The sequence below is a fragment of the Pezoporus wallicus genome, unplaced genomic scaffold (genome assembly GCF_028554395.1).
Source record: "Pezoporus wallicus isolate ANWC-B61680 ecotype Strahan unplaced genomic scaffold, APGP_CSIRO_Pwel_v1 contig_8226, whole genome shotgun sequence".
NCBI lineage: Eukaryota > Metazoa > Chordata > Aves > Psittaciformes > Psittacidae > Pezoporus > Pezoporus wallicus.
This window is the reverse complement of record NW_026635187.1, coordinates 371,151-392,698: the sequence shown is the minus strand read 5'-3', so window position 1 is coordinate 392,698 and position 21,548 is coordinate 371,151. Positions and strand designations below refer to the sequence as shown.

The 21,548-nt window shown below is 55.7% G+C and overlaps 2 protein-coding genes across 3 annotated transcripts; one reads left to right on the top strand and one right to left on the bottom strand.

Annotated features, from left to right (window-relative positions):
* Positions 1-634: 634 nt before the first annotated feature.
* Positions 635-6,485, bottom strand: CCDC157 (coiled-coil domain containing 157). Its single transcript, XM_057410624.1, has 10 exons — positions 6,239-6,485; positions 4,857-5,040; positions 3,549-4,236; positions 3,388-3,465; positions 2,887-3,077; positions 2,621-2,776; positions 1,952-2,120; positions 1,504-1,643; positions 971-1,041; positions 635-893 (listed from the first exon to the last, which is right to left on the bottom strand). The coding sequence occupies exons 1-10, from the start codon at positions 6,472-6,474 to the stop codon at positions 635-637; spliced, it is 2,172 nt and encodes a 723-aa protein (XP_057266607.1). The 5' UTR covers positions 6,475-6,485.
* Positions 6,486-8,193: 1,708 nt separating this feature from the next.
* On the top strand, positions 8,194-20,396 carry SF3A1 (splicing factor 3a subunit 1). Of its 2 annotated transcripts, none has more exons than XM_057411040.1 (15): positions 8,194-8,348; positions 10,033-10,237; positions 11,022-11,279; positions 11,933-12,007; positions 12,506-12,656; positions 13,494-13,687; positions 14,300-14,417; positions 14,498-14,683; positions 15,023-15,144; positions 15,330-15,572; positions 16,645-16,855; positions 17,600-17,754; positions 18,418-18,601; positions 18,729-18,800; positions 19,762-20,396. In XM_057411040.1, exons 1-13 carry the CDS (start codon positions 8,209-8,211, stop codon positions 18,592-18,594), a joined length of 2,235 nt encoding a protein of 744 aa, XP_057267023.1. In that variant the 5' UTR covers positions 8,194-8,208; the 3' UTR covers positions 18,595-18,601; positions 18,729-18,800; positions 19,762-20,396. The 2 variants fall into 2 exon arrangements, with proteins under 2 accessions (XP_057267023.1, XP_057267032.1); XM_057411049.1 differs by having other exon boundaries at positions 18,418-18,636.
* The last annotated feature ends 1,152 nt before the right edge of the window (positions 20,397-21,548 follow it).

Sequence of the window (21,548 nt, the reverse complement as noted above, 5' to 3'; positions counted from 1 at the left end):
CCCATGGGTGCAGCAGGGTGGGGGGGTGCAGAGGCTGGGCTGTGCTCTCCCTGCTCGTAGTCACTTTTATAGGTCTTTTTGTTTTCTATTCACGGGTGCCTGCGGTGGGGTGGCCCCTGCATGGTGGGGTGCTGGGTGCCAGCTCTGCGGGGTGCCAGCTCTGCTGGGGGCCTCACCACTGAGGGCAGGGCCAATGCTTTATTTATACTAACTTATTATGAGGGAGGGCACGAAGTGGCTGCAGGGACCCCATGTGGGGCCTGTGTCACCGGACCCGGCTGTGCCGCAGGGGCTGGCACTCACTGGTCTCTATTAAACAGGAAGTGAAGACAGGCTGCTGTGTCTTGTGTTGAACTACCAGGTTCCTGATGCCCTCCCAGGGCTGCTCAGGGGTCCCCGGCCCCTCTGGGTGCTGGTGGGTGCCGGCAGCATAGGGAGAGCTGCTTCCATGGGTTGAGGGGCTCAGTCTCCTCTCACCCCCAGCCTTCCTCTTCCAGGCAGCTTGGCCAGTCCCAGTGGAGGCACAAGTGGGTTTCCCAAGGGAAGGGGCCCCAGGATGAGGCAGTGCACCTTGGGCAGGGCAGGGGATGGGTGCTGACCTCTTCACTTCTGTGTGAGTCTCAGGAGCATTTATTCATTGGCAGTGGCCACGGGTGTGGGGAGAGGAAAGGGGACGGGCTCTGCCTCGGGGCTCAGAGGGGCTCAGCACCAGGCCCTCAGCCACAAGCAAGGGACTGCATCTGGCTTTGCTTGTGGGCTGTGCCCAGAGTGGCTTTGCCCGCTGGCTGCTGGGTGCTCGCTGCCTGGTATCGCCTGTGCATCCCCGTGTCGCCGTATGTCCCTTTGTCCCTGTGCGTCCCTGTGTCCCTGCGCTGTCCCGGCTGCTCGGTGGCCTGTGGGTGGTGGGAGCGGTTAGAGGGGAGGAAGAGGAGGGAAGGTCCCCGGCTCCTTCCTCTGGGGTCCTACTCACCCCTTGTCCTGCCTGACAGTGTCCCTGCTGCACTGGCTGAGCTGGGACCACAGCTGGCTCTGTGGGATGAGCTGCGGAAGGGAAGAGAAGGGGTGAAAATACCCCACCATGTTCAGCTCCAGTGGGGCTGATGGAGAGGAGGGACATGGAGCTGCTGATGGGAGATTGAGATGAGCTCTTAGGCAGAAGCTCTTCCCTGTGAGGGTGCTGAGGCGCTGGCACAGGGTGCCCAGAGAAGCTGTGGCTGCCCCATCCCTGGCAGTGTTCAAGGCCAGGTTGGACACAGGGGCTTGGAGCAAGCTGCTCTAGTGGAAGGGGTCCCTGCCCGTGGCAGGGGTTGGAGCTGAAGGAGCTTTAAGGTCCCTTCCATCACAAACCACGCTTGGATTCTGGGATTGGTCTTTTGCTACCCAGAGCTTTTCCTGCATGGGCAGTCCCCAGAGGATGGGGACAGCGCCATGGCCTATGGGGTGGTGCTGGGCTTTACACCCTCTCCTCATGGCACCAACTCACCCTGGCTGGTGCATCCTCACCTTCAGCACTCCCTCCTGGGCAGCCACGTTCACCTTGCCCAGCGCAGTGCTGAGCCGCGCGTTCTCCTGCTCCAGCACCCCGATCCGGATGCTGTTGGCCTGGAGCTGCCTCTTCATGTCCTCGGTCAAGCTCCCGGTGCCTGCAACCGAAACAGAGCATTCTTGTGCTGTGAGACCGAGCTCAGGCTGCAGCTCTCCTCCCCCCTGAGCACCCGCACGGCTGAACCCATGCAGGCAAACAAAGCCCTGTCCATGCCCTGGCCCAGCTTCATCTCCCAGCCTGGAGGTGGGATCAGCAGTTCCTGTGCTGGAAAGCGTGTCAAGATGGGCTTAGCACAGCGCAGGGCTGAGCCCTGCTTGGCTGTGAATGGCACAGAGGGTGTTGTACAGATAATCCTGATCCCTGTGAGCCTGGGCACAGGCTGAGGGCAGGAGCCTGCTCCCTTACTCTCCAACTGTGCCTCAGTGGGGACATGGAGCTCAGGGAAGAAGACCAGGAGCCGCTCCCGCTCCTGCAGCTCCCGCGCCTGCTCCTGCAGCCTGGACACGTTCTCCTGCAGCTCCGAGACAGCCCGTTCCAGGCCCAGCTTCTCCTGCTGCAGCGTGTCCAGCAGCTCCTGGGTGGTACAAAAGGGGTGCTGAGGTTTGCAGAGAGCTCTCCTGAACCGCGGGATGGTGCAGCATGGGGGAGTCCTGTGGGAGCACTTGGATCCCCAGGGAAAGCATCCTCCTTTCCTTAGGTGGTAAGGATGCCCCATGATGGTGGGAAGTGGGCAGGGATTTAGCTGCAAGGTCCCTGTGTGAGCTGGAAGCAGCAGCACCAGCCATGAAGAACAGTGCACATCCAGGAACAGGCATGCTGGAGACATGGGAGCAGCCCGAGGAGCCACTTCCCTCTGCTCCCTGGCCACGGAGAAGCCCAGTGGAGACTTCCCTGCACGAGGCTGAGGGATCTCTGGGAGGAGACGGCCCTCACGTCATCCCCTGTCCCACATTCATCCTGCTGGGAAAGCTGTGCCCATGCATGCGGGAAGGGGCAGGGGATGGCTCTGGACACCCTCCCGAGGCACAGGGGTCCCTAGGGCAGCCCCCGGGGGTGCTGGGTGCCATCCCTGACCTGCTGCTGTCTGTGCTGCTCCCGGCTCTCCTGGAGCTGCTCCTGCAGCCGGGCCTTGTCCTCCTCGGCCTCCCCCAGGCTGAGCTGCAGCTCCTCCCTCTCCTGGTCCAGGCTGTCGAGCTGCTGCAGCAGCGTCCTCTGCTTGGCCTGCAGGGACTGCAGGGGCAAGAGCCTGCTCCGGGGCTGCTGCTGCACCCACACGGTGCTGGGCAACAGCACCCAGGGGCTCAGCCCACTGCCAGGGCAAGGGGGAGCTGGACTGGTACCTCCTGGTGCCTCTCCATGCTCTCCACTTTGGCCCTCTCCTTCTGCAGCTGCGTGGTGGTGGTGCCCAGCTCCTGGCCCAGGCTCTCGTGCTGGCTGCTGAGCAGCTGCAACTTCTCCTCCAGCGCCAGCACCTGGCTCCTGGCCACCATTGTGGTCCTCATCTCCTCCAGCAAGGTGGCCTTGGCCGTCTCTGGGGACACACAGCACCTTCACTGGCCAAAGATGGGTCAGTGCCCCATCCCTGGCAGTGTTCAAGGCCAGGTTGGACACAGGGGCTTGGAGCAAGCTGCTCTAGTGGGAGGGGTCCCTGCCTGTGGCAGGGGTTGGGGCTGGATCGGAACTTTAAGGTCCCTTCAACCCAAACCAGGCTGGGATTCTATGCCCTTTGGTGCAGTCTGGGTGGGATAAGCTCCAGGACAAGGTGTCCTCAGGGGCCCAGAGCCTCCACAGGCCCTGGCAGGGGGTGGGATACATGAGCTGTGTGCCCCTGGGGTCCTTACCCAGCTCCTGCACAGCTGCCTGCTTCCCAGCCAGCTCCTCCTTCAGGGTGGAGACTTGTTCCTCCAGCAGAGCCACTCCTAAAGCAGCACAAGGCTTCAGCAATGGAACAGCTCCTCAAACCCCTCAGACCAAGCAGGGGACACTGGGAACGCCACTGTACCTCTCTGTAGGTCGTCCTTGGCCTGCTCCAGCCTGCCTACAGCCTCTAAATGCTCTTTGTTCTTTGCTTCCAGGCTCTGCTGAGCCTCCTTCTGCTGCTGCACATGGGTGTCCTTCTCTACCTGCAGCAGCCAGGCCATGTCCTCAACCTGCCTCTGCAGCTTCTCCTTCTGCTTCTCTGACTCCTGCAGCTCAGCCTGCAGCGGCTGGACCTGCTGCAGCAGCATCTGGAGATGTTTGCTGATCCGGGACAGGTCCTTGCTCTGCTCCGAGGCCCAGTACCTCACATCTGTGGCAGAGAGGGTCCTGCTCCCTGCCGTGTCCCCCACCGCCTCCTGGAACCTGCTGAGGGCCGAGGGGATGTTCTGGCTCTGGCAGATGCTGGTGATGGCTTTGCCCACCTCGTGGAGGCAGCCCTGGATGCTGGTGCAGGTGGCACAGAGTCCCAGGGATGCCCCAGGTGGCTGCATGGGGACGCTGTTGGCAGGCCTGGGCAGGGAACTGCCCGAGGCACCACTGGCTAGTGGGAGCACAGTGGACGGCAGGCACAGGGAAGTGGATGGGGCAATATCTTGAGAAGATCTTGGCTCCAGAACACTGGACAAGCAGTGTTTCAGGGGCTCGTTCTCAGGGGTCCCAGCCTGGGGACTGGAGGGCAGTGCAGGGCTCTCCTTCCTGGAAGCCTTCTTCTGGGGGAGAGAGCACAGAACAAAGCCAGGGCTCAGATCAAACCATGTTGGCTGCAGGTGATCCATAAGAGCCCAGATACAGAGGAGTGAAGTGTAGGGAGAGGGCATCAGTGCAGCCAAGGGGCACTGAGCCCAGAGCTTGCAGGAGGACAGCACCAAGCACTTCTGTTCACTGCCTGCAGTGCTCCATCACAACCAAAGCACGTGGATAAGGGGCAAAATGGATTTACTTCCCCCTCCCAGATGCAGGATGAGGGTGAAATTGGGGATTTACATTTTCCCAGCTGCCAGGCAGCTTCCCAGCCTTGGCAGAGCTGTGGTGTCACAGCAGGGAGCTCAGCAATGAAACCTGCTCCCCTTCTTAAGACTGGCCCTTCTGTCACACCTCTGACCATGCCAGAGGAATGACTGTGAGGCTTTTCCATGAGCAGAATCCCAGTTCGGTGGTTAGAGGAGGGAGGGGACGGTGTGGGACAGATGTGGTTTGACACATGGGTCAGTGCTCACAGGCATCCCAGAGGAGGACTTCAGAGCAGTCCCAGTCATGGAGGGGGGTGCAAGAGCCATTTCTGTGACCCTGTGCTCAGCTCGGGGGGTGTCAGGGCCCACACATGTCCCACCTCAGCCAGAAGCTGCTGGTAGAAGGCTCCCAGTTTGAGCATGCAGCACCAGTACCTCCTCACGGTCAGCCCCGCAGACATGCCAGGGGCCAGGGCCCGCGCCGGCGGCACCGCTCGGTCGCTCAGCAGCTCCTCTGCATAACCTGTGAAGGTCTGGAGCAGCAGCAGCAGCCTAGGGCAGCAACAGAGCACAGCTGAGAGCAACGGGGAACAGTGAAAGGGGCCTGGAAGGGTGCAGGAGGTTGCACTGCTCCCATGGCCTGGACAAAGGGAGCTTGGCAAAAGGACGGTGAACATCACAGAATCCCAGCCTGGTTTGTGTCAGATGGGACCTTAAAGCTCCTCCAGCTCCAACCCCTGCCATGGGCAGGGACACCTTCCACTGGAGCAGCTTGCTCCAAGCCCCTGTGTCCAACCTGGCCTTGAACACTGCCAGGGATGGGGCAGCCACAGCTTCTCTGGGCACCCTGTGCCAGCGCCTCAGCACCCTCACAGGGAAAAGCTTCTGCCTCAGAGCTCAGCTCAGTCTCCCCTCTGGCAGGTTAAAGCCATTCCCCTTGGCCTGTCCCTACATCCCTTGTCCCAAGCCCCTCTCCAGTTTTCCTGCAGCCCCTTTAGGCACTGGAGCTGCTCTCCGGTCTCCCCTTCAGGAGCCTTCTCTTCTCCAGGCTGACCCAGCCCAGCTCTCTCAGCCTGGCTCCAGAGCAGAGCTGCTCCAGCCCTCGCAGCATCTCCATGGCCTCCTCTGCACTCGCTCCAACAGCTCCACGTCCCTCTTGTGCTGCTGCCCCAGAGCTGGATCAGGGCTGCAGGGGGGGTCTCCCCAGAGCACAGCAGAGGGGCAGGATCCCCTCCCTGCTCTGCTGCTCATGCTCTGGGGCTGCAGCAGTTCTCTTGTTACCCACCTCAGCCTGACTCACCCAGCCCTGAGCAGTACTTGGGGGGGATAAAACCCCTCCTGCAGCTGTCAGCCTGCAGTTCAGCTCTCCCCAGCTATGATATCCATATGATACACATGCATATGAAATCCATCCCCCATGCTGCCGATATCCAACCCAAGAGCTCTGCAGGAAGGGCTCCCCCGGTAAAACGCAGCCATATTTACTTCACCCTCATTGCAAACGGTGCTTTTGCCTCCCTGGCCTGGAGATCCAGCTGTACCCGAGGGGTTTCCAAGGTTTCAGGGGGCAATTTAAGGAGCCCGCCCCTATCCACCCAGTGCCCTGCACAGAGCAGTGCCAGTGCTCCCTCTGCTCCTCTGCAGGCAGCATTTGAGCTCTGTGCAGGGCTAGGAGTTGGGGTTTATCTGCAGAGCTGTGGAGCGTGAGGCCATGCGCTGCCAGCACACTGCTCATCACGGAGCAGAGCCGCAGAGGCCTCGCAGCTCCAGCAGCACCACGTGGCCGTGCTGGCTGACCTCGGGGTCGCCGGGGCTGTATCGGTACCGCTCCAGCAGCGCCGCCACGTCCAGCTCACACGACACCTGATCCGGGAACTTCCAGGAGGGGACTCGCACGGCGCCGGCCCGGGAGGACACGTCGGCAATGGCGGCCTGCAGGTCCCGCAGGTCGGCCCGCAGGCTCTCCATGCAGCCCGGGTGGCCCAGGAGGTGCGCCATGCTGGGCGGCAAGGGCGGCGGGGGCAGCCTGCGGGGGGCAGGAGCGGCACGGCGGGCGCCTGTGGGTGGTCGCGGGGTAGGCCCGAGCCCCCCCTGCGGACCCAGGCGGTGGTTGCGGGTCTGTGGTGAGCTGTGGGCGGGGGAAGAGCGTCCGAAGGGCTCGCACCCCTCCCGCCCCCCTGTGCTTCCCGGCCTGGCCCCGCTCTCGGCGCCGTTCACTTCAGCAAGAGGCTTTTCCCGGCTGTCCCGGAGTGGGAGCTGGGCTCCCATGGGTAGGGGCTGCTGCGCTGGCCGGGTTTGACACCACAGCGTCAGCGCCGGGACCCGAGCCGATGGCAGATCCTAACGCACACGAGGAAAACCGTGGTTCCCGCAGATAAAACCCAGCGGGTTCCCTGCGCCCGCGGGCAGCTCAGCGTGGTGCTGAAGTGAAAACAGCTCCCAGCGTGGTGCTGCCTTATCCTGCTCCTCCAGGTGGTGTTCAGAGCAAGTGGGGATGTGAATTGCAGCTCCTTATGGCACGTTTCACCTGGCACTCTCGGTTAAGGTTGTATTTGACTCGTTCTGCCTTGGAGCTAGGGGGATTGTGCAGAGCCAGTGGCTTGACTGGAATGTGAACACTTCCCTGTTAAGGGTATAAACGTTTCCCGTAGACCTGCTCTCTTGTAACAGCTTTTCCTGTGGAAGTCACTTGGTGAGGAAGGGGGAGGAACGTCAGTGTCCTGCAAAGAGCTGCTGCTCTGCAGGAGGACAGAGCCGTCTGCAGGGAGGGTTCTGGGATCGTCATTTGGGTCCTCATGGAATTACCCTGAGAACAATGCCCTGCAGAGCTGTTCCCTATGAACCAGCTTTTGATGCAGCTGCCGTGGGATGAAAAGCTGTGTTCGGTTTAATGAGGGCTGATCATTCAGGTTCTAGTTTCTTGTGGTCCCCCAGGCCCCTGGGAGCATTCCAAGCTTCTCAGCCTGTACAGCAGTGCTCAATTATTCCCACATGGAGTGCTCCAGGTGTTCCTCTTTGCTTGGCATTCCTAAAGCTACGTGGGGTCAAGGCTGGGATAGGAAGAGCACCGGGAGCGCTTGTTTTGGTTGCATGGATGGGCCTGACCTTCCTCCCAAGCCCCCTGTGGTGCCCTGGGTAAGCAGCCACGTTGTCACCCACCCTGAGCAGCCAAAGGGAGCCTGTGGGATAGGATTTTTAAACCAGAGCCTTGTGTTGGGAAGAACTCTGGGATCCGGGAGCTAAGGAGAGCAGTGGCCTCGAGAGCTGTTTGCTTGGAATACTTCATTCTGACCTGGTGTTCCCTGAGCAGGGGGATGCAGAACAGGAAAGAACTTCCTAACGTCACATCTCAGTCTCTCTTCTGGCAGTTAAGCTGTGTTAGGATTGTTACTCCCAGTGAAGTTGGGAAGCAATGGAGATCAACCACTTGGCAATAGGGATTCCAGCGCTCCAGGCTCTTTTCAGCCCCTGGTGCTGGTACACACACGTTGCTCACTAGTATTTGAAGTTCCTTCTCTTGTTTTCAGCTTTGATTGCACAGGTTTTTTGATTTGAGGTTGTCTGAATTTAGCATCCTCACTGGCTGCAAGCACCACGAAGATGTTTTCCTGTGGCCCTGCTCTTCCCTTTGGCTCGTTGCTGGAGTTGGGAGGCACCAGTGTGTTACCAACATTATCCATACTAAATCCAAGGCTCAGCTCTGTGCCAGCTCCTATGCAGAGCACCAGATAAATGTGTGTTTACTGGTTTTCCTTACAGCCAGAAGAGGAGCCGAAAGAGGAAGCAGCCCCAGCCAAGCCTGTGGTTGGAATTATTTACCCTCCTCCAGAAGTCAGGAATATTGTGGACAAGACTGCCAGCTTCGTAGCCAGGTAATGAACACTGCTGTTGGCTCACAATTCCAGGGATTTTCCTGCTTTTCCTCTTTGGTGTTAATGGCTGTGCAGCTCTGGAAGCTGAAGGAGGTCCCAGTCCTGTAGCGAGGCTCCTCGCTTGTGTGGTGAGCCCCAGGTTAAATCCCACCGCTGTTTGTGCTCAGCTCCGTGAGCCCCATCTCACCCTCCCCTGAGAGCCACGGGGAGAGAGGCTCCTCCAGGGAATGTCTGATCCTCCCCTAGGACAGGATCTCCTGTGATGTGTGGATACCAGCAGAGTGGTGGGTGGGAGTGGATCTGAAATGTAGGGAGGAGTCTAAAAGCTGACTAAAATTTGACTCGTGGGCTTCTTCCATTTGCTGACTGGCATCATTCCTAGAATCCCAGCCTGGTTTGGGTTGGAAGGGACCTTAAAGCTCCTCCAGCTCCAACCCCTGCCACGGGCAGGGACCCTTTCCACTAGAGCAGCTTGCTCCAAGCCCCTGTGTCCAACCTGGCCTTGAACACTGCCAGGGATGGGGCAGCCACAGCTTCTCTGGGCACCCTGTGCCAGCGCCTCAGCACCCTCACAGGGAAGAGCTTCTGCCTAAGAGCTCATCTCAGTCTCCCCTCTGGCAGGTTCAAGCCATTCCCCTTGGCCTGTCCCTACATCCCTTGTCCCAAGCCCCTCTCCAGCTTTCCTGCAGCCCCTTCAGGCACTGGAGCTGCTCTCAGGTCTCCCCTTCAGGAGCCTTCTCTTCTCCAGGCTGCCCCAGCCCAGCTCTCTCAGCCTGGCTCCAGAGCAGAGCTGCCCCAGCCCTCGCAGCAGCTCTGTTATCTGATTTCAGTCTTATCAACGCATGAGGTCTTAGGCGGTTCGATCCTGGTCCTGCTGCAGCACGTGGGTACCACAGGAGGTGCCACCCCTCAGCTGGCTCATTCTTAACCTCCATGGCATCCAGCAGCCGCCCACTGTGCTGTCACCTCACTGGAAAGGGCCACTCGTCTCTCTGGGTTTAAGGGAGTTACTGGCTGCTGCTCTGGACAAAAGCACTTATTGTGTAACTGATCTCTGAGTGCTGCCAGGGAGCCATGGCTTTCTGTGAGGGTGTGGAAGGGGCTGTTTATCCTTTAATAGTGTAGAGACCTCCTCTTCTGGAAGGGGTGGAGTGTCCAAACAAGACTCAGAGGTAACCAGAGGATGTGAAGAGAAACATGCTCTGCCTCAAGTGCCCCCAGATACATGGATGAGAGGAATGGATGGTACCTCAGCTTAGGGCTCTGTGAGTGCAACCCTGCCATGCTCACCCTCTGCACAAGCTGCTCCTTACCTACTTTTTTCCTTATATGAACTTTCTGGAAGTGAAACTGGTCCCAAAAGCTCGTGAGTAGAGCAAATCGGTCAGGAAGTAATTTATAAACTGCATCCCATAAACTGTCAGTGCAGTAAATGGCCTTTTGTTTGTCCGTGGCCGGATGGGCTTGTGGAACACTGCCGAGGTTTGAACTGTCTGAAGAAACATTCACTGTGAAGTGTTCAGACTAAATCAGGACAAGTGCCTTTAACTTGTGTGTGCAGAGCTGTTGGGTGTGAGTTACTGAGAGGGGCTGATGGATCAACACATCTTACCGCAAAAGAAAGAGACCTTTACCCGGGAGTTGATGCCTGTTCACCTGAACACTTCCTCTGTTTCCTCCCCAGAAATGGGCCAGAGTTTGAAGCTCGGATTCGCCAGAATGAGATAAACAACCCCAAGTTCAATTTCCTGAACCCCAACGATCCCTACCATGCCTACTACCGGCACAAAGTCAGTGAGTTCAAAGAGGGCAAAGCCCAGGAGCCCTCGGCTGCTATTCCCAAGGTGATGCAGCAGCAGCAGACTGCCCAGCAGCAGCTGCCACAGAAGGTAAGTGTCCCTTTCACTCGGGCACAGAGCTTGGTTTCTCCCTGGTGACCCACAGCGTGATGTGAAGCAGGGTCTGGAGCACGAGGAGCTGGTTACACATCTGCAAGAAAGCCAGCAGTGATCCCTTGGCGTTCAGTGTCTGGGACTTGGTTTGCTGCAGATGGGCATCCCTCAGTTGCTTTGAACTCAAAGTTGGGTGGGGAAGAACCAATTTATTGTTCTACTTTGTCCTTTTTAATGACAAATATGTGTTGACTGACATGGTGCCTACACCAGTGATCACTCAGATTGGGTGGATTTAGAACTCCTGCTATAAGCAAGTCTTTAGAGTCTTGGAGTTCAGTTTGGGCTTGTCTTGTAGAAACATTTCCTTTTTTCCTGCCAGAGGGATCAACTTCCCCTTAAAATGTGGGATGCAGAGTGTTGCTAGTCTTGCCTAGCTGTGCCTTTTCCATACTGGCTGGAACAAGGGCACTGGCTGAAGTCTTCCACATGCACTGCACACCCAGCAGTCTTGCTGTGTGGCATTGCCCATCCTGCAGGATTACAACAACATCCTGACAGCTTCCAGCTTTGTTAGCTGGTGGAGCAATGCTTGTTTTCACAGTAGGCCCAAACCCAGATGTCCAGATGGCACCCTCTGGTACCAGCTTTCCTCCTCCTTGCAGCTGCCAGCATCTCTGGTGTTGTTTTCCCGCAGCAGCTGAAAGGTGAAGGGGTTCTCCAAGTGTTTGGTGATGGTTTCCTGAGGGCAGTGCCTGAGCTATGTCCTTGTGCTCTGCAGGTGCAGGCCCAGGTGATCCAGGAGACAGTGGTTCCCAAAGAGCCTCCTCCAGAGTTCGAGTTCATTGCGGATCCTCCCTCCATCTCCGCCTTCGACCTGGATGTGGTGAAGCTGACTGCGCAGTTTGTGGCGCGCAATGGGCGGCAGTTCCTCACGCAGCTGATGCAGAAGGAGCAGAGGAACTACCAGTTTGATTTCCTTCGCCCCCAGCACAGCCTCTTCAACTACTTCACGAAGCTGGTGGAGCAGTACACCAAGGTACCCTGGCAGCTCACCCACCAGGTTCAGCGCTCAGCAGCAGTGCTGAGTTCTGGAGGCTACTGAAGTGCTGCAAAGCAGCCACACTGGAAACATCTGTAGGTTCATGAGGGTGCTGAGGCGCTGGCACAGGGTGCCCAGAGAAGCTGTGGCTGCCCCATCCCTGGCAGTGTTCAAGGCCAGGTTGGACACAGGGGCTTGGAGCAAGCTGTTCCAGTGTAAGGTGTCCCTGTCCATGGCTGGGGTTGGAACTGAATGAGCTTTAAGGTCCCTTCCAACCCAAACCAGGCTGGGATTCTATGGGTCTGTCCTTTAAATCCCACTGTAAGTAGAGTGGATATCTTGTATTGTTGGCAGTGTGTGGTGCTGAACACGGTGGGCTGTTACTTAAATGTACCAGCCACTACTGAAATATAAGAGCTGAAATACCAGCCACTACTGAAATACAAGGTTTGTAAGTATAGAGCATAGTTGGAAAGCCAGGAGGGAGTATTTTCAAGTGCAGGCAGGAGGGATAGGTAATAAGAGGGTTGCAGTAGAATATGTGGAATGTAGCACCAGGGATCTGCTGGTGTGAGGAAAGAGAATAATAGCTTTTAAGGAGGCTCTGGCAAAAAGAATTGTCACCCATTGTCCTGTGTCATGTGTTTCAGATCCTGATCCCACCCAAAGGTTTGCTCCTCAAACTCAAGAAGGAGGCTGAAAATCCCAAGGAAGTCCTTGATCAGGTAATGCCTGGGAAACGTACAGAAGCGTTTCAGTGATGTTTTGAGTGTTTCACCTTCGTGTGTTTCTGGTTTATTGACAGCAAACGCAAATACACAGGCAATAAAACTTGTGTTTCCTCTGCAGCCGCTTGAACACAGGGTACTGCAGTTGTGTTTACTGGCTACCATTGGTGCCAGGGGTGGCAGCAGAGGCTTAGGAACTGCATGAAACTTTTTAGAGAATATTTCACTCTCAGGCAACTTCACTGTGACCTCTCAGTCACTTGGAGTCCTTCCAGGTTGTTCTTTATTACTTTGACTTCTGTCTTCATCACGCTGAGGCTTTTCCTTCGAAAAGGTGGAATTACAGGGTTGTAACTGTTCTTTGTTGTGCCAGGCCTCTGGACTACTGCCTGTGTAACTGCCCTGAAAGGGTTGGTAGTGCGAGCCTTTAGGTGCTGTAGGGGTGAGTGTGTTGTGACTCTTGTCTGACATTCGGTGTGTGCTTTGCTTGTGCAGGTGTATTACAGAGTGGAGTGGGCAAAGTTCCAGGAGAGAGAGAGAAAGAAGGAAGAGGAGGAGAAAGAAAAGGAGCGTGTGGCTTATGCCCAGATTGACTGGCATGACTTTGTGGTGGTGGAAACAGTTGACTTTCAACCCAGTGAGCAAGGTACTGAAGCCCTGTAACCTCTGTGAAGCTCTGCTCTCTTTGAGCGGGCGCTGTGTCCCGAAGTGCTGGTTTTATCAGACTTCGGGGTTTACAGACGTTGGGCAAGCCTTCTAGTGACACCAGGGCTGGGGTTGTCTCTGAAGTCATTAATGTTCCCCTTGAGCTAGGTCCAGGACTGCATTAGTGTCCATTTTGCCACTTCCACCAGGACAGCAGAACTTGTTTCACTTTCTGGCAGCATTTTCACCTGTCAGGGAATCCCAGCCTGGTTTGAAGGGACCTTAAAGGACCTTCAGTTCCAACCCCTGCCACGGGCAGGGACACCTTCCACTAGAGCAGCTTGCTCCAAGCCCCTGTGTCCAACCTGGCCTTGAACACTGCCAGGGATGGGGCAGCCACAGCTTCTCTGGGCACCCTGTGGCAGCGCCTCAGCACCTTCACAGGGAAGAGCTTCTGCCTAAGAGCTCATCTCAGTCTCCCCTCTGGCAGGTTAAAGCCATTCCCCTTGGCCTGTCCCTACAGGCCCTTGTCCAAAGCCCCTCTCCAGCTTTCCTGCAGCCCCTTTAGGCACTGGAGCTGCTCTAACGTCTCCCCAGAGCCTTCTCTTCCTAAGTACTTCTTAAATTCTACCTATAAGTACCTTCATCTTCATGTGTCATGCTGATGTTGGTCTGGATAGGCTCCATCCTTTTGCTTTTATGTACCTTGGCTCCAAGGAGATATTTGATGCCACTGCTGCATAAAGAAACTGCTTTTCATTCAGGAGGTTCATACTTGTCTGTGCATGGAGCAGTGAAGTGGGATAGGGAAACAGGAGCTCTGTTTTCTGCATTGTAGGGAATTTCCCTCCTCCCACCACTCCAGAAGAGCTGGGAGCTCGGATCCTGATCCAGGAGCGTTATGAGAAGTTTGGGGAAAGTGAGGAGGTGGAGATGGAGGTGGAGTCAGATGAGGAAGATGAAAAGCAAGAGAAAACAGATGAGCCGCCAGCCCAGCTGGATCAAGACACACAAGTGCAGGATATGGATGAGGTAAGCACCCAACAGACCCATTACTTGCATCCCATGAAGTTTGTGTGCTTCTTGGTGCCTTTTCACTGTAAGAAGTTCCTCAGTTCCTAGAGGAAATGAGATTTCTTTCTGATGGAACTTCAGACCAACCCGTTTCTGTTGGAATGTGCTATTTTTGATGTTTCCATGAACAATATAATTTCTCCAAGAGAGAAATGCAGTGTTGCTGTCACCTCATGGTGTGGTTTTTATCTTCCTGTGAGCAGGCCTTTGGGCCACGCTCTGCAGAGTCTGGAATGCTGAAAGATGACTCACTTTAGACTCTTCCTCCACCCACTGTTTAAGCTGTTTTGTGGTCACAAGGAACAAGAGCAGGGCTAACCATAAGCCCCTGCTTACTGTGGTCTTTAATGTGGAAGCTGAGGGTTCTTGCTTCCTCTTCTGGGTCTGCTGAACTGGGATTTATCCAGAGGAACCACTGTGGGTGTCAGAGGCAGAGAAGCTCTGTCTCTTTGCAGCTGCAGCATCAGCTCTTCCAGCGCTGCACAAGATGTTTATGCCTTTCCCAAATGTTGTCTGTGGGTATTTGACTGCTGGAACTTAGTTGTCATTTTTGGGTTTGGTTTAAATAAGGGCTCAGATGATGAAGATGAAGGTCAGAAGGTTCCTCCTCCTCCAGAAACCCCGATGCCGCCGCCTCTTCCTCCCACACCAGACCAGGTCATCGTGAGGAAGGATTACGATCCCAAAGGTAGGTCAGGCTGGTGGGGATCACTGACCACAAAAGCATTTGTTTCCAGGCTGCTTCAACGCTGTGCTCTTCTTTTCCAGCCTCCAAGCCGTTACCACCCGCCCCAGCTCCAGACGAGTATCTTGTTTCCCCCATCACTGGAGAGAAGATTCCTGCCAGTAAAATGCAGGAGCACATGAGGATTGGCCTCCTGGATCCTCGGTGGCTTGAGCAGCGCGACCGCTCCATCCGGGAAAAGCAGAGTGATGATGAGGTCTATGCCCCAGGTCAGCTTCAGGGCGAACTGTGGTTTGCAAACCCCAGCTCCTGGATGAGTTCTGTGCACTCCTAGCAGACCCTAGCTCTCCCCTAGCTCTCTCTGATATCAAAGACCCATCTTAAATGTGGCTTTCTGCTTTCCTCAGCGTGCTGATTCTGGGGCTACATTTGTCTTCAGTACATGAAAGCCTTTCTGTGAAGTTAAAGGCAAAGAGCATAGGCGGCTGCTGAGCAGCAGTTGCAGTCTCCTAAAGAGACTGCCATTAGGTACCATAAAGATCATGGGCAGAAGCTTGATCACATTTGATTCTGTCACTTGAGATAAGAACTTCTCTTGCTGCTTGCAGGTTTGGACATTGAAAGCAGCCTGAAGCAGCTGGCAGAGCGCCGTACCGATATCTTTGGTGTAGAAGAGACTGCCATTGGTAAAAAGATTGGTGAAGAGGAAATCCAGAAACCAGAGGAAAAGGTAGAGTGGTCATTAGTGTTGGTTTGTTTTTAGCAGGTTCCTGGAGTATTCTGTATGCTCAGAGACACACAAGTCTTTCAACATGTGTTCTTGCTGTCAGACTGCTCTCTTGATGTGTTTGCAGCTCACGTTGCAGTCTGGACAGGCTGAGGTTAGGCTTATTCTGATGTATTTTATCCTCTCAGGTGACCTGGGATGGCCACTCAGGCAGCATGGCCCGCACACAACAGGCTGCTCAGGCCAATATCACCCTCCAAGAGCAGATTGAAGCGATCCATAAGGCCAAGGGACTGGTGCCAGAAGATGACAGCAAGGAGAAGATCGGGCCCAGCAAACCCAATGAGATACCCCAGCCACCCCCTCCTTCATCAGCATCAAATCCCCCTGCTAGTGCTCAGCCCATCACATCTGTGCCTCGTCCCCCCACAGTGAGTATTTGGGCTTCCAAAGGCCGCAGTTAGAAGGGAGTCCTGATGAAGGTTAAGGGTTATAACAGCAGGTTATAAACAGGCCTAGGGACAGTTTAAGATTCATTTGGAAACATCAGAATGTTCAACTTGCTGTTAAAAATGGGAAACAAGACTCGGGTGAAGTGGTTTGTCCTTGGAGGCATCAGAAAGATATGAGCAGCTGGGCAGGGGTAGAGCCTGGGTGGTGAAGTCTCGGAGGCAGAGAGCGTGGCTGACACAGGGAGGGTGGGGGCCTGTCTTGAGTGTAAATAGGCAGGTTGCAGAACCAAAGGAGCTGCAGGTAAGAGCTGCTCCGGGTGACTCCCTGCCCCAGGGGCTCTGCTCCCTGACTGAAAGTGGCACCCAGGGTGCTGAGGGAAGGAGGAACCATCTCCTTTGTTAATGAGGCACCTGAGCCTTTCACAGGCAGCTTGGGCCTGAGGTTCCCAGCAAGCATTAGGCCTGCAGAAATCCACGTTATTTTAGCCAGGATTGGGAACAGCCCCCAGCATTCCTGCGTGTTCTGTGTGCACTTCTGGTGTCCTCAACATAAGAAGGATGTGGAGCTGTTGGAGAAAGTCCGGAGGAGGCCACGAGGATGAGCAGGGGCTGAAGCACCTCCTGTATGGAGCCAGGCTGAGAGCACTGGGGCTGTTCAGCCTGGAGAGGAGAAGCTGTGTGGAGACCTCAGAGCAGCTTCCAGTGTCTGAAGGGGGCTGCAAGGATGCTGGAGAGGGACTCTTCATTAGGGACTGCAGTGACAGGACAAGGGGTGATGGGTTCAGACTGAAACAGGAAGTTCAGGTTAGCTATAAGGCAGAAGCTCCTCCCTGTGAGGGTGCTGAGGCGCTGGCACAGGGTGCCCAGAGAAGCTGTGGCTGCCCCATCCCTGGCAGTGTTCAAGGCCAGGTTGGACATGGGCTTGGAGCAAGCTGCTCTAGTGGAAGGTGTCCCTGCCTGTGGCAGGGGCTGGAACTGGATGATCTTAAGGTCCTTTCCAGCCTATCCCATTCTGTGTTGCTGCTAATGAAGTGACCCTGTCTCCCTGCAGATGCCCCCTCCCGTGCGTGCTGCTGTGGTTTCTGCAGTCCCTGTCATGCCTCGGCCCCCAATGACATCTGTGGTCCGTTTGCCTCCGGGATCTGTCATCGCCACCCCGATGCCACCCATCATCCACACCCCACGCATCAACGTGGTGCCCATGCCCCCCTCTGCTCCCCCCATCATGAGCCCCCGCCCGCCCCCCATGATCGTGCCAACAGGTAAGCTCAGTGTGTGCTGCTTCAGCAGCAGCTCAGTCCTGGCCAGCACAGGCTTGAGCTCCGTTCTGTGCCTTTGGTGCCTGGGATGAGAGGTGTAGGTGGCACTGCAGGCCCCAACCCCCATCAGTGAGAGTTTGGGGGTGTTTGGTGTGACCTACTTCACAGCAACTGCTGCAGGGCTCAAAGCTCCTCCTGCCACTTGACAGTGAATTGGGGGTCACTGGTTGGTGGCTGTGTCCCCACGAGCCTGCCCAGGGGAAGGGGAAGCACCCCAAAGGCCCTGGGCTGAAGAGGATGTGCCAGCACCTTGCTGGGTGCTGCAGCTCCTTGCAGAAGCTGCTGCAGCTGGGAGGAAGAGCTGTTACTTGGCCCCTTTCCTCATGGCATTAGGTGTTCCAGAGTTGCAAAGCACAATGGAAAAGGCAATTCTTCCCTTTCCCCTTCTTTTTCCGCTTTAAAGCGAGGTGCTGGCACTGCTGTCTGCCCAGCTCGGAGCCTTTGCTCTTCTGCAGGATCTGCAGGAAGCTCTTTGGCTGCTTATTGTCTCTTCCTGGCCTGTTTCCCTCTATGAAAGTTCTGATGTTTGAAGTTTGCATGTTGCTGTTGGTTGTGTGACCTTCCTCCATGCACCCTCCTGGTTATTTTCAGCCCTTGCTGGTTGCTCAGAGAGCTTCTGTTTGAGGGGTGCCTGCTGTGTCTCAGTGCTGACTGCATGTTGTGTCGTGTCCCTCTGCCCCCTTCCAGCCTTTGTTCCTGCTCCTCCCGTGGCTCCGGTTCCCTCCCCGGCACCGATGCCTCCTGTGCACCCTCCTCCACCCATGGAGGATGAGCCGGTCTCGAAGAAGCTGAAGAGTGAGGACAGCCTCATCCCAGAGGAGGAGTTCCTGCGCAGGAACAAGGTACGGGTGTGTATGACTGCTCACAGAGAAGCACCAGAGAGTGCTGACACCCTGGGCTCTGCAGCCCCACAGGGATGTGAAGCCAGTTCACTGTACGGAGAGGAGCTGGTGTGCACGAGGGAGTGACCTCCTGAGGGGCTGGCATTCCCAAACTGCTGTGTGCCTGGGTGGGAAGAGTGATGCAGCACTCCAGCAGTGTGTGGGGATGGTGCCCTTCTGCACTTGAGGGCAGGGAGAGGTGGGTTTATGGTAATGCAAAGAAGAGCTAAAGGTGCTTATAAGGCTTTAAGAACTGCTGAGCTGGAGGTGGAAGGAGATTCAATATCTCGGTGTCAGCATGACTGTGGTGATGTGAGTATTCCGTAACAACACAGACTGGGTGTTACACTGAACCTTCTCCTGAGGGCTGCCATCAGCATGCGCTGTCCTGAGTCCTTCAGGAGGGCTGTGAGTGCCTGTGGTGCCTGAGGAGAGGGAGGCATGAGAGAAATCCAGCTGAATGCTTTGTTTTGGAAGCAGTGAAGGCTTTTTCCCATCATTGAGGCTTATGTTTACTGGGAGCTGAAGATAGTGCCTGGTCTTGGGAGCAAACACTGTGCCTGGTGCTCGGTTATCGCGGTACAGAGCCTCCTCACCTTGAGACATTATCTGTGTTTCCTCCAGGGCCCGGTCACGGTCAAAGTCCAGGTTCCCAACATGCAGGACAAGACTGAATGGAAGCTGAACGGCCAAGTGCTGGTGTTCACCCTGCCCCTCTCGGACCAGGCATGTAGCGCATGGACCTGGCTGCCCCCTTCCTCCCCGTGCTCTGAGCCTCTTGCCTTGGGGAGCAGCGTCTGACCTGATGGTGGGAGCTGTAAACCTTGGGATGCTCCCCAGGCTGTATCCTCCCGTGAGGGGGTGTGTGTGGGGAGCAGTGGGTACACCCATACAACAGGGAAAACCCCCTGAACAAGCTCTTTGCTTCTCCCCAGGTGTCTGTTATAAAGGTGAAGATCCACGAGGCCACGGGGATGCCGGCTGGGAAGCAGAAGCTGCAGTATGAGGTGGGTTGAAGCCCTTGGAATGCTGCTTGTTAATGGCAGTGCTTTCTCACACACAAACCGACTTTTATCAGAGGAAGTTGGTAATGCAGCTCCTGGGGTGCTGCAGGGAGCAGAGGGAATGATGTTCCTGGCTGTGCAGCACCTTCGAATACAGAACTGCACAGCAGGACTAGCTTTGAATAGGTGGCATCAGTGGACTGTTGAGTTGTTGCTGCAGCAGATGAATCCTCTGGGCTTGGTGCCTTTCTCTGAAGTCAGCCTCTTCTTTTACTGGGGCAAGTTGGCAGTTCAGTGTGTCAGTCTCCTCTTGCAGGCCTGTTGTATGTGCTTGGGAAGGTGGATGAGAGTAACTTGGAAGCCCTGAGAAGGCCTCCTCTGGCCTCACTCCAGCAGCTCCACGTCCCTCTTGTGTTGTTGCCCCAGAGGTGGACATAGGACTGCAGGGGGGGTCTTGTTTCCAGTCATGCACAGGCACAACCTGCTGCCTGAGCACTGAACTTTGTACGCTTGGGTGTTCATCTGTGGGCAGATGTGTTAACCCTTGGTGAGAAAGGAAGCTTGGAAGCATTCAAGGCTAGGTTGGACACAAGGGCTTGGAGCAAGCTGCTCTAGTGGAAGGTGTCCCTGCCAGTGGCAGGGGTTGGAGCTGGAGGAACTTTAAGTTCCCTTCAACCCAAACCAGGCTGGGATTCTGTGCATCTACATAACTTCACTTGTGATGGTGACTCTCTGTGTGTGTGTGTGTGAAGGTATCTGGTGTGTATTGTCAGTTCCTGTATCCCCACCTCCTCCAGTGCCGCTCTTCCAAGACACTGGGATCTGTCCTGGTTTTTCCAAAGCCTGCATTGTTCTGTCACCCCCTGTGCTGTCACCATGGCTGGGAGGGCTTTGGCTCTGGGCTTTTGTGGGAAGGCAGCAGTAAGAGTTCTTCTTTGACTGTTTTTTTTTCTCCTCTCCTCAGGGCATCTTCATCAAGGACTCAAACTCTCTGGCCTATTACAACATGACCAGTGGCTCCCTCATCCACCTGGCCCTCAAAGAGAGAGGAGGCAGAAAGAAATAGGAGCCTTGGAGCCTAGAGGCATAAAGTGGCTGCGTTGCCACTTGTATAATCCCAACCCTTTGAGTCTTCCAGTCTTTTAGGGGCTATTCCCACTGCTCTAATTTGATGAGACAGATGCTGAACCCTGTGTTTGGGGGAGAGGGGAAGTTAAAAGAGCTCTGAAATGTGTAAATGGACTGACCTGGTCTATAAGGTTTTCATGATTTGCTTGAATTCCTTCTTGAAGCAACATTGAGATGGTGCCCAGCTCAGTACATCCATCTTTGAGGGATTTACACTGACCGTCATCTGTCTGAGTGCTGCTTGCTGCTTCACTTCACCTTTTCCTGACAGCTTCTTCCTTCTCAACACAGTTGCCAAGCCCCTTGTTCTTTCCCTGTCTTGGATCCCTCTGCAAGAGCCTCTCAGCTTAACCCTGACTTGGAAACTTGCCCTCCCTGAGCAGGAGTGTTTGGGTCTGTGTGTGTTAAACAGCTTCGTGCTGCTTCTGTAGAGCCTCCAGTTTGTTTTAATAAACACCTCTTGGTGCAGGCGTCTGTGCTGCTGTGGTGCCTCGGGGTTTGGTGGCGTGAATGGAGCTGTGCCTGGCTTCACAGCACTTGCAGGGGCTACATGGATGTACATTGGGGTTTGTCACTTACTGTAGGAAATCCTTGTGTTTTCCAGGAAAGGCTGCAAGACAGGGGTTTGGTTAAAATTCCCCCGGTGATCCGGAGTTACTCCTCAATGTAAAGCACAAATGGGATGTGGAGCTGTTTGAGTGAGTCCAGAGGAGGCCACGGAGCTGCTGTGAGGGCTGGAGCAGCTCTGCTCTGGAGCCAGGCTGAGAGAGCTGGGCTGGGGCAGCCTGGAGAAGAGAAGGCTCCTGAAAGGGAGACCTGAGAGCAGCTCCAGTGCCTGAAGGGGCTGCAGGAAAGCTGGAGAGGGGCCTGGGACAAGGGATGTAGGGGCAGGCCAAGGGGAATGGCTTTAACCTGCCAGAGGGGAGACTGAGCTGAGCTCTTAGGCAGAAGCTCTTCCCTGTGAGGGTGCTGAGGCGCTGGCACTCTCTGTGATGCTGTGATTTATGCTTTAGGTGTAAACATAATGCACGCAAATGCTGCTGTCTGTGTGTGTGGGCAGAAGGACTGCTCTGAATTTAGAGTTTGATTGGAAAAGGGGGTTTGTGCTTCGTGTTGTGCAGCTGCCACCTTGGGCTTGTGGCGATCCTGTTCTGTGCTTCTGTCAGAGCTGTGCTGCAGGCTGATCCACAGACTCAGCACACAAGTTAATGGACAGGTACTGCAGGAGCGGCTGTTGTCGGTGGTGTGGGTGCCTCTCTTCTCCTCTTGGGATAATCCAAAACCACGGATTTATTATTATTCTTAGTGGTGGTCAGGCACTACCACAACATCCTCATTGCCTTACTGCCTGCTAAGGGGAGAGAGATGCAGCATGAGGAGGGATGCACCAGCCTCCTCTGCCCTGGTGTGCTCCTCTGGCCTGGGAGCAAGTCCTTCTGCTCTGGGGAACGTGCCTTGTGGTGGCCTTGGTCCCCTGGCTGTGGTGAGCCCGTGTCAGCATCCTGCCGTTGGGAATGTACTCCTGCCCCACAGCAAAGGTGTGCAATGGCCTTGCTTTGCTTTAAAACACGAGAGGGTCGATGCAAACCGGTGCTAATGTAAAACCAAACTGCAGGAAAGCTC

Bases quoted from the DNA above. Each gene is read 5' to 3' on its own strand.
- CCDC157 (XM_057410624.1), bottom strand. From the start codon at position 6,474: ATGGCGCACCTCCTGGGCCACCCGGGCTGCATGGAGAGCCTGCGGGCC. The intron at 2,777-2,886 runs GTACCAGTCCAG...TTGCCCCTGCAG, and splicing joins GCATGGAGAGGCACCAGGAG to TCCCTGCAGGCCAAGCAGAG. The intron at 1,644-1,951 runs GTAAGGGAGCAG...TTTCGGTTGCAG, and splicing joins CACTGAGGCACAGTTGGAGA to GCACCGGGAGCTTGACCGAG.
- SF3A1 (XM_057411040.1), top strand. From the start codon at position 8,209: ATGTGTGTTTACTGGTTTTCCTTACAGCCAGAAGAGGAGCCGAAAGAG. The intron at 12,008-12,505 runs GTAATGCCTGGG...TTGCTTGTGCAG, and splicing joins CCAAGGAAGTCCTTGATCAG to GTGTATTACAGAGTGGAGTG. The intron at 12,657-13,493 runs GTACTGAAGCCC...TCTGCATTGTAG, and splicing joins CTTTCAACCCAGTGAGCAAG to GGAATTTCCCTCCTCCCACC.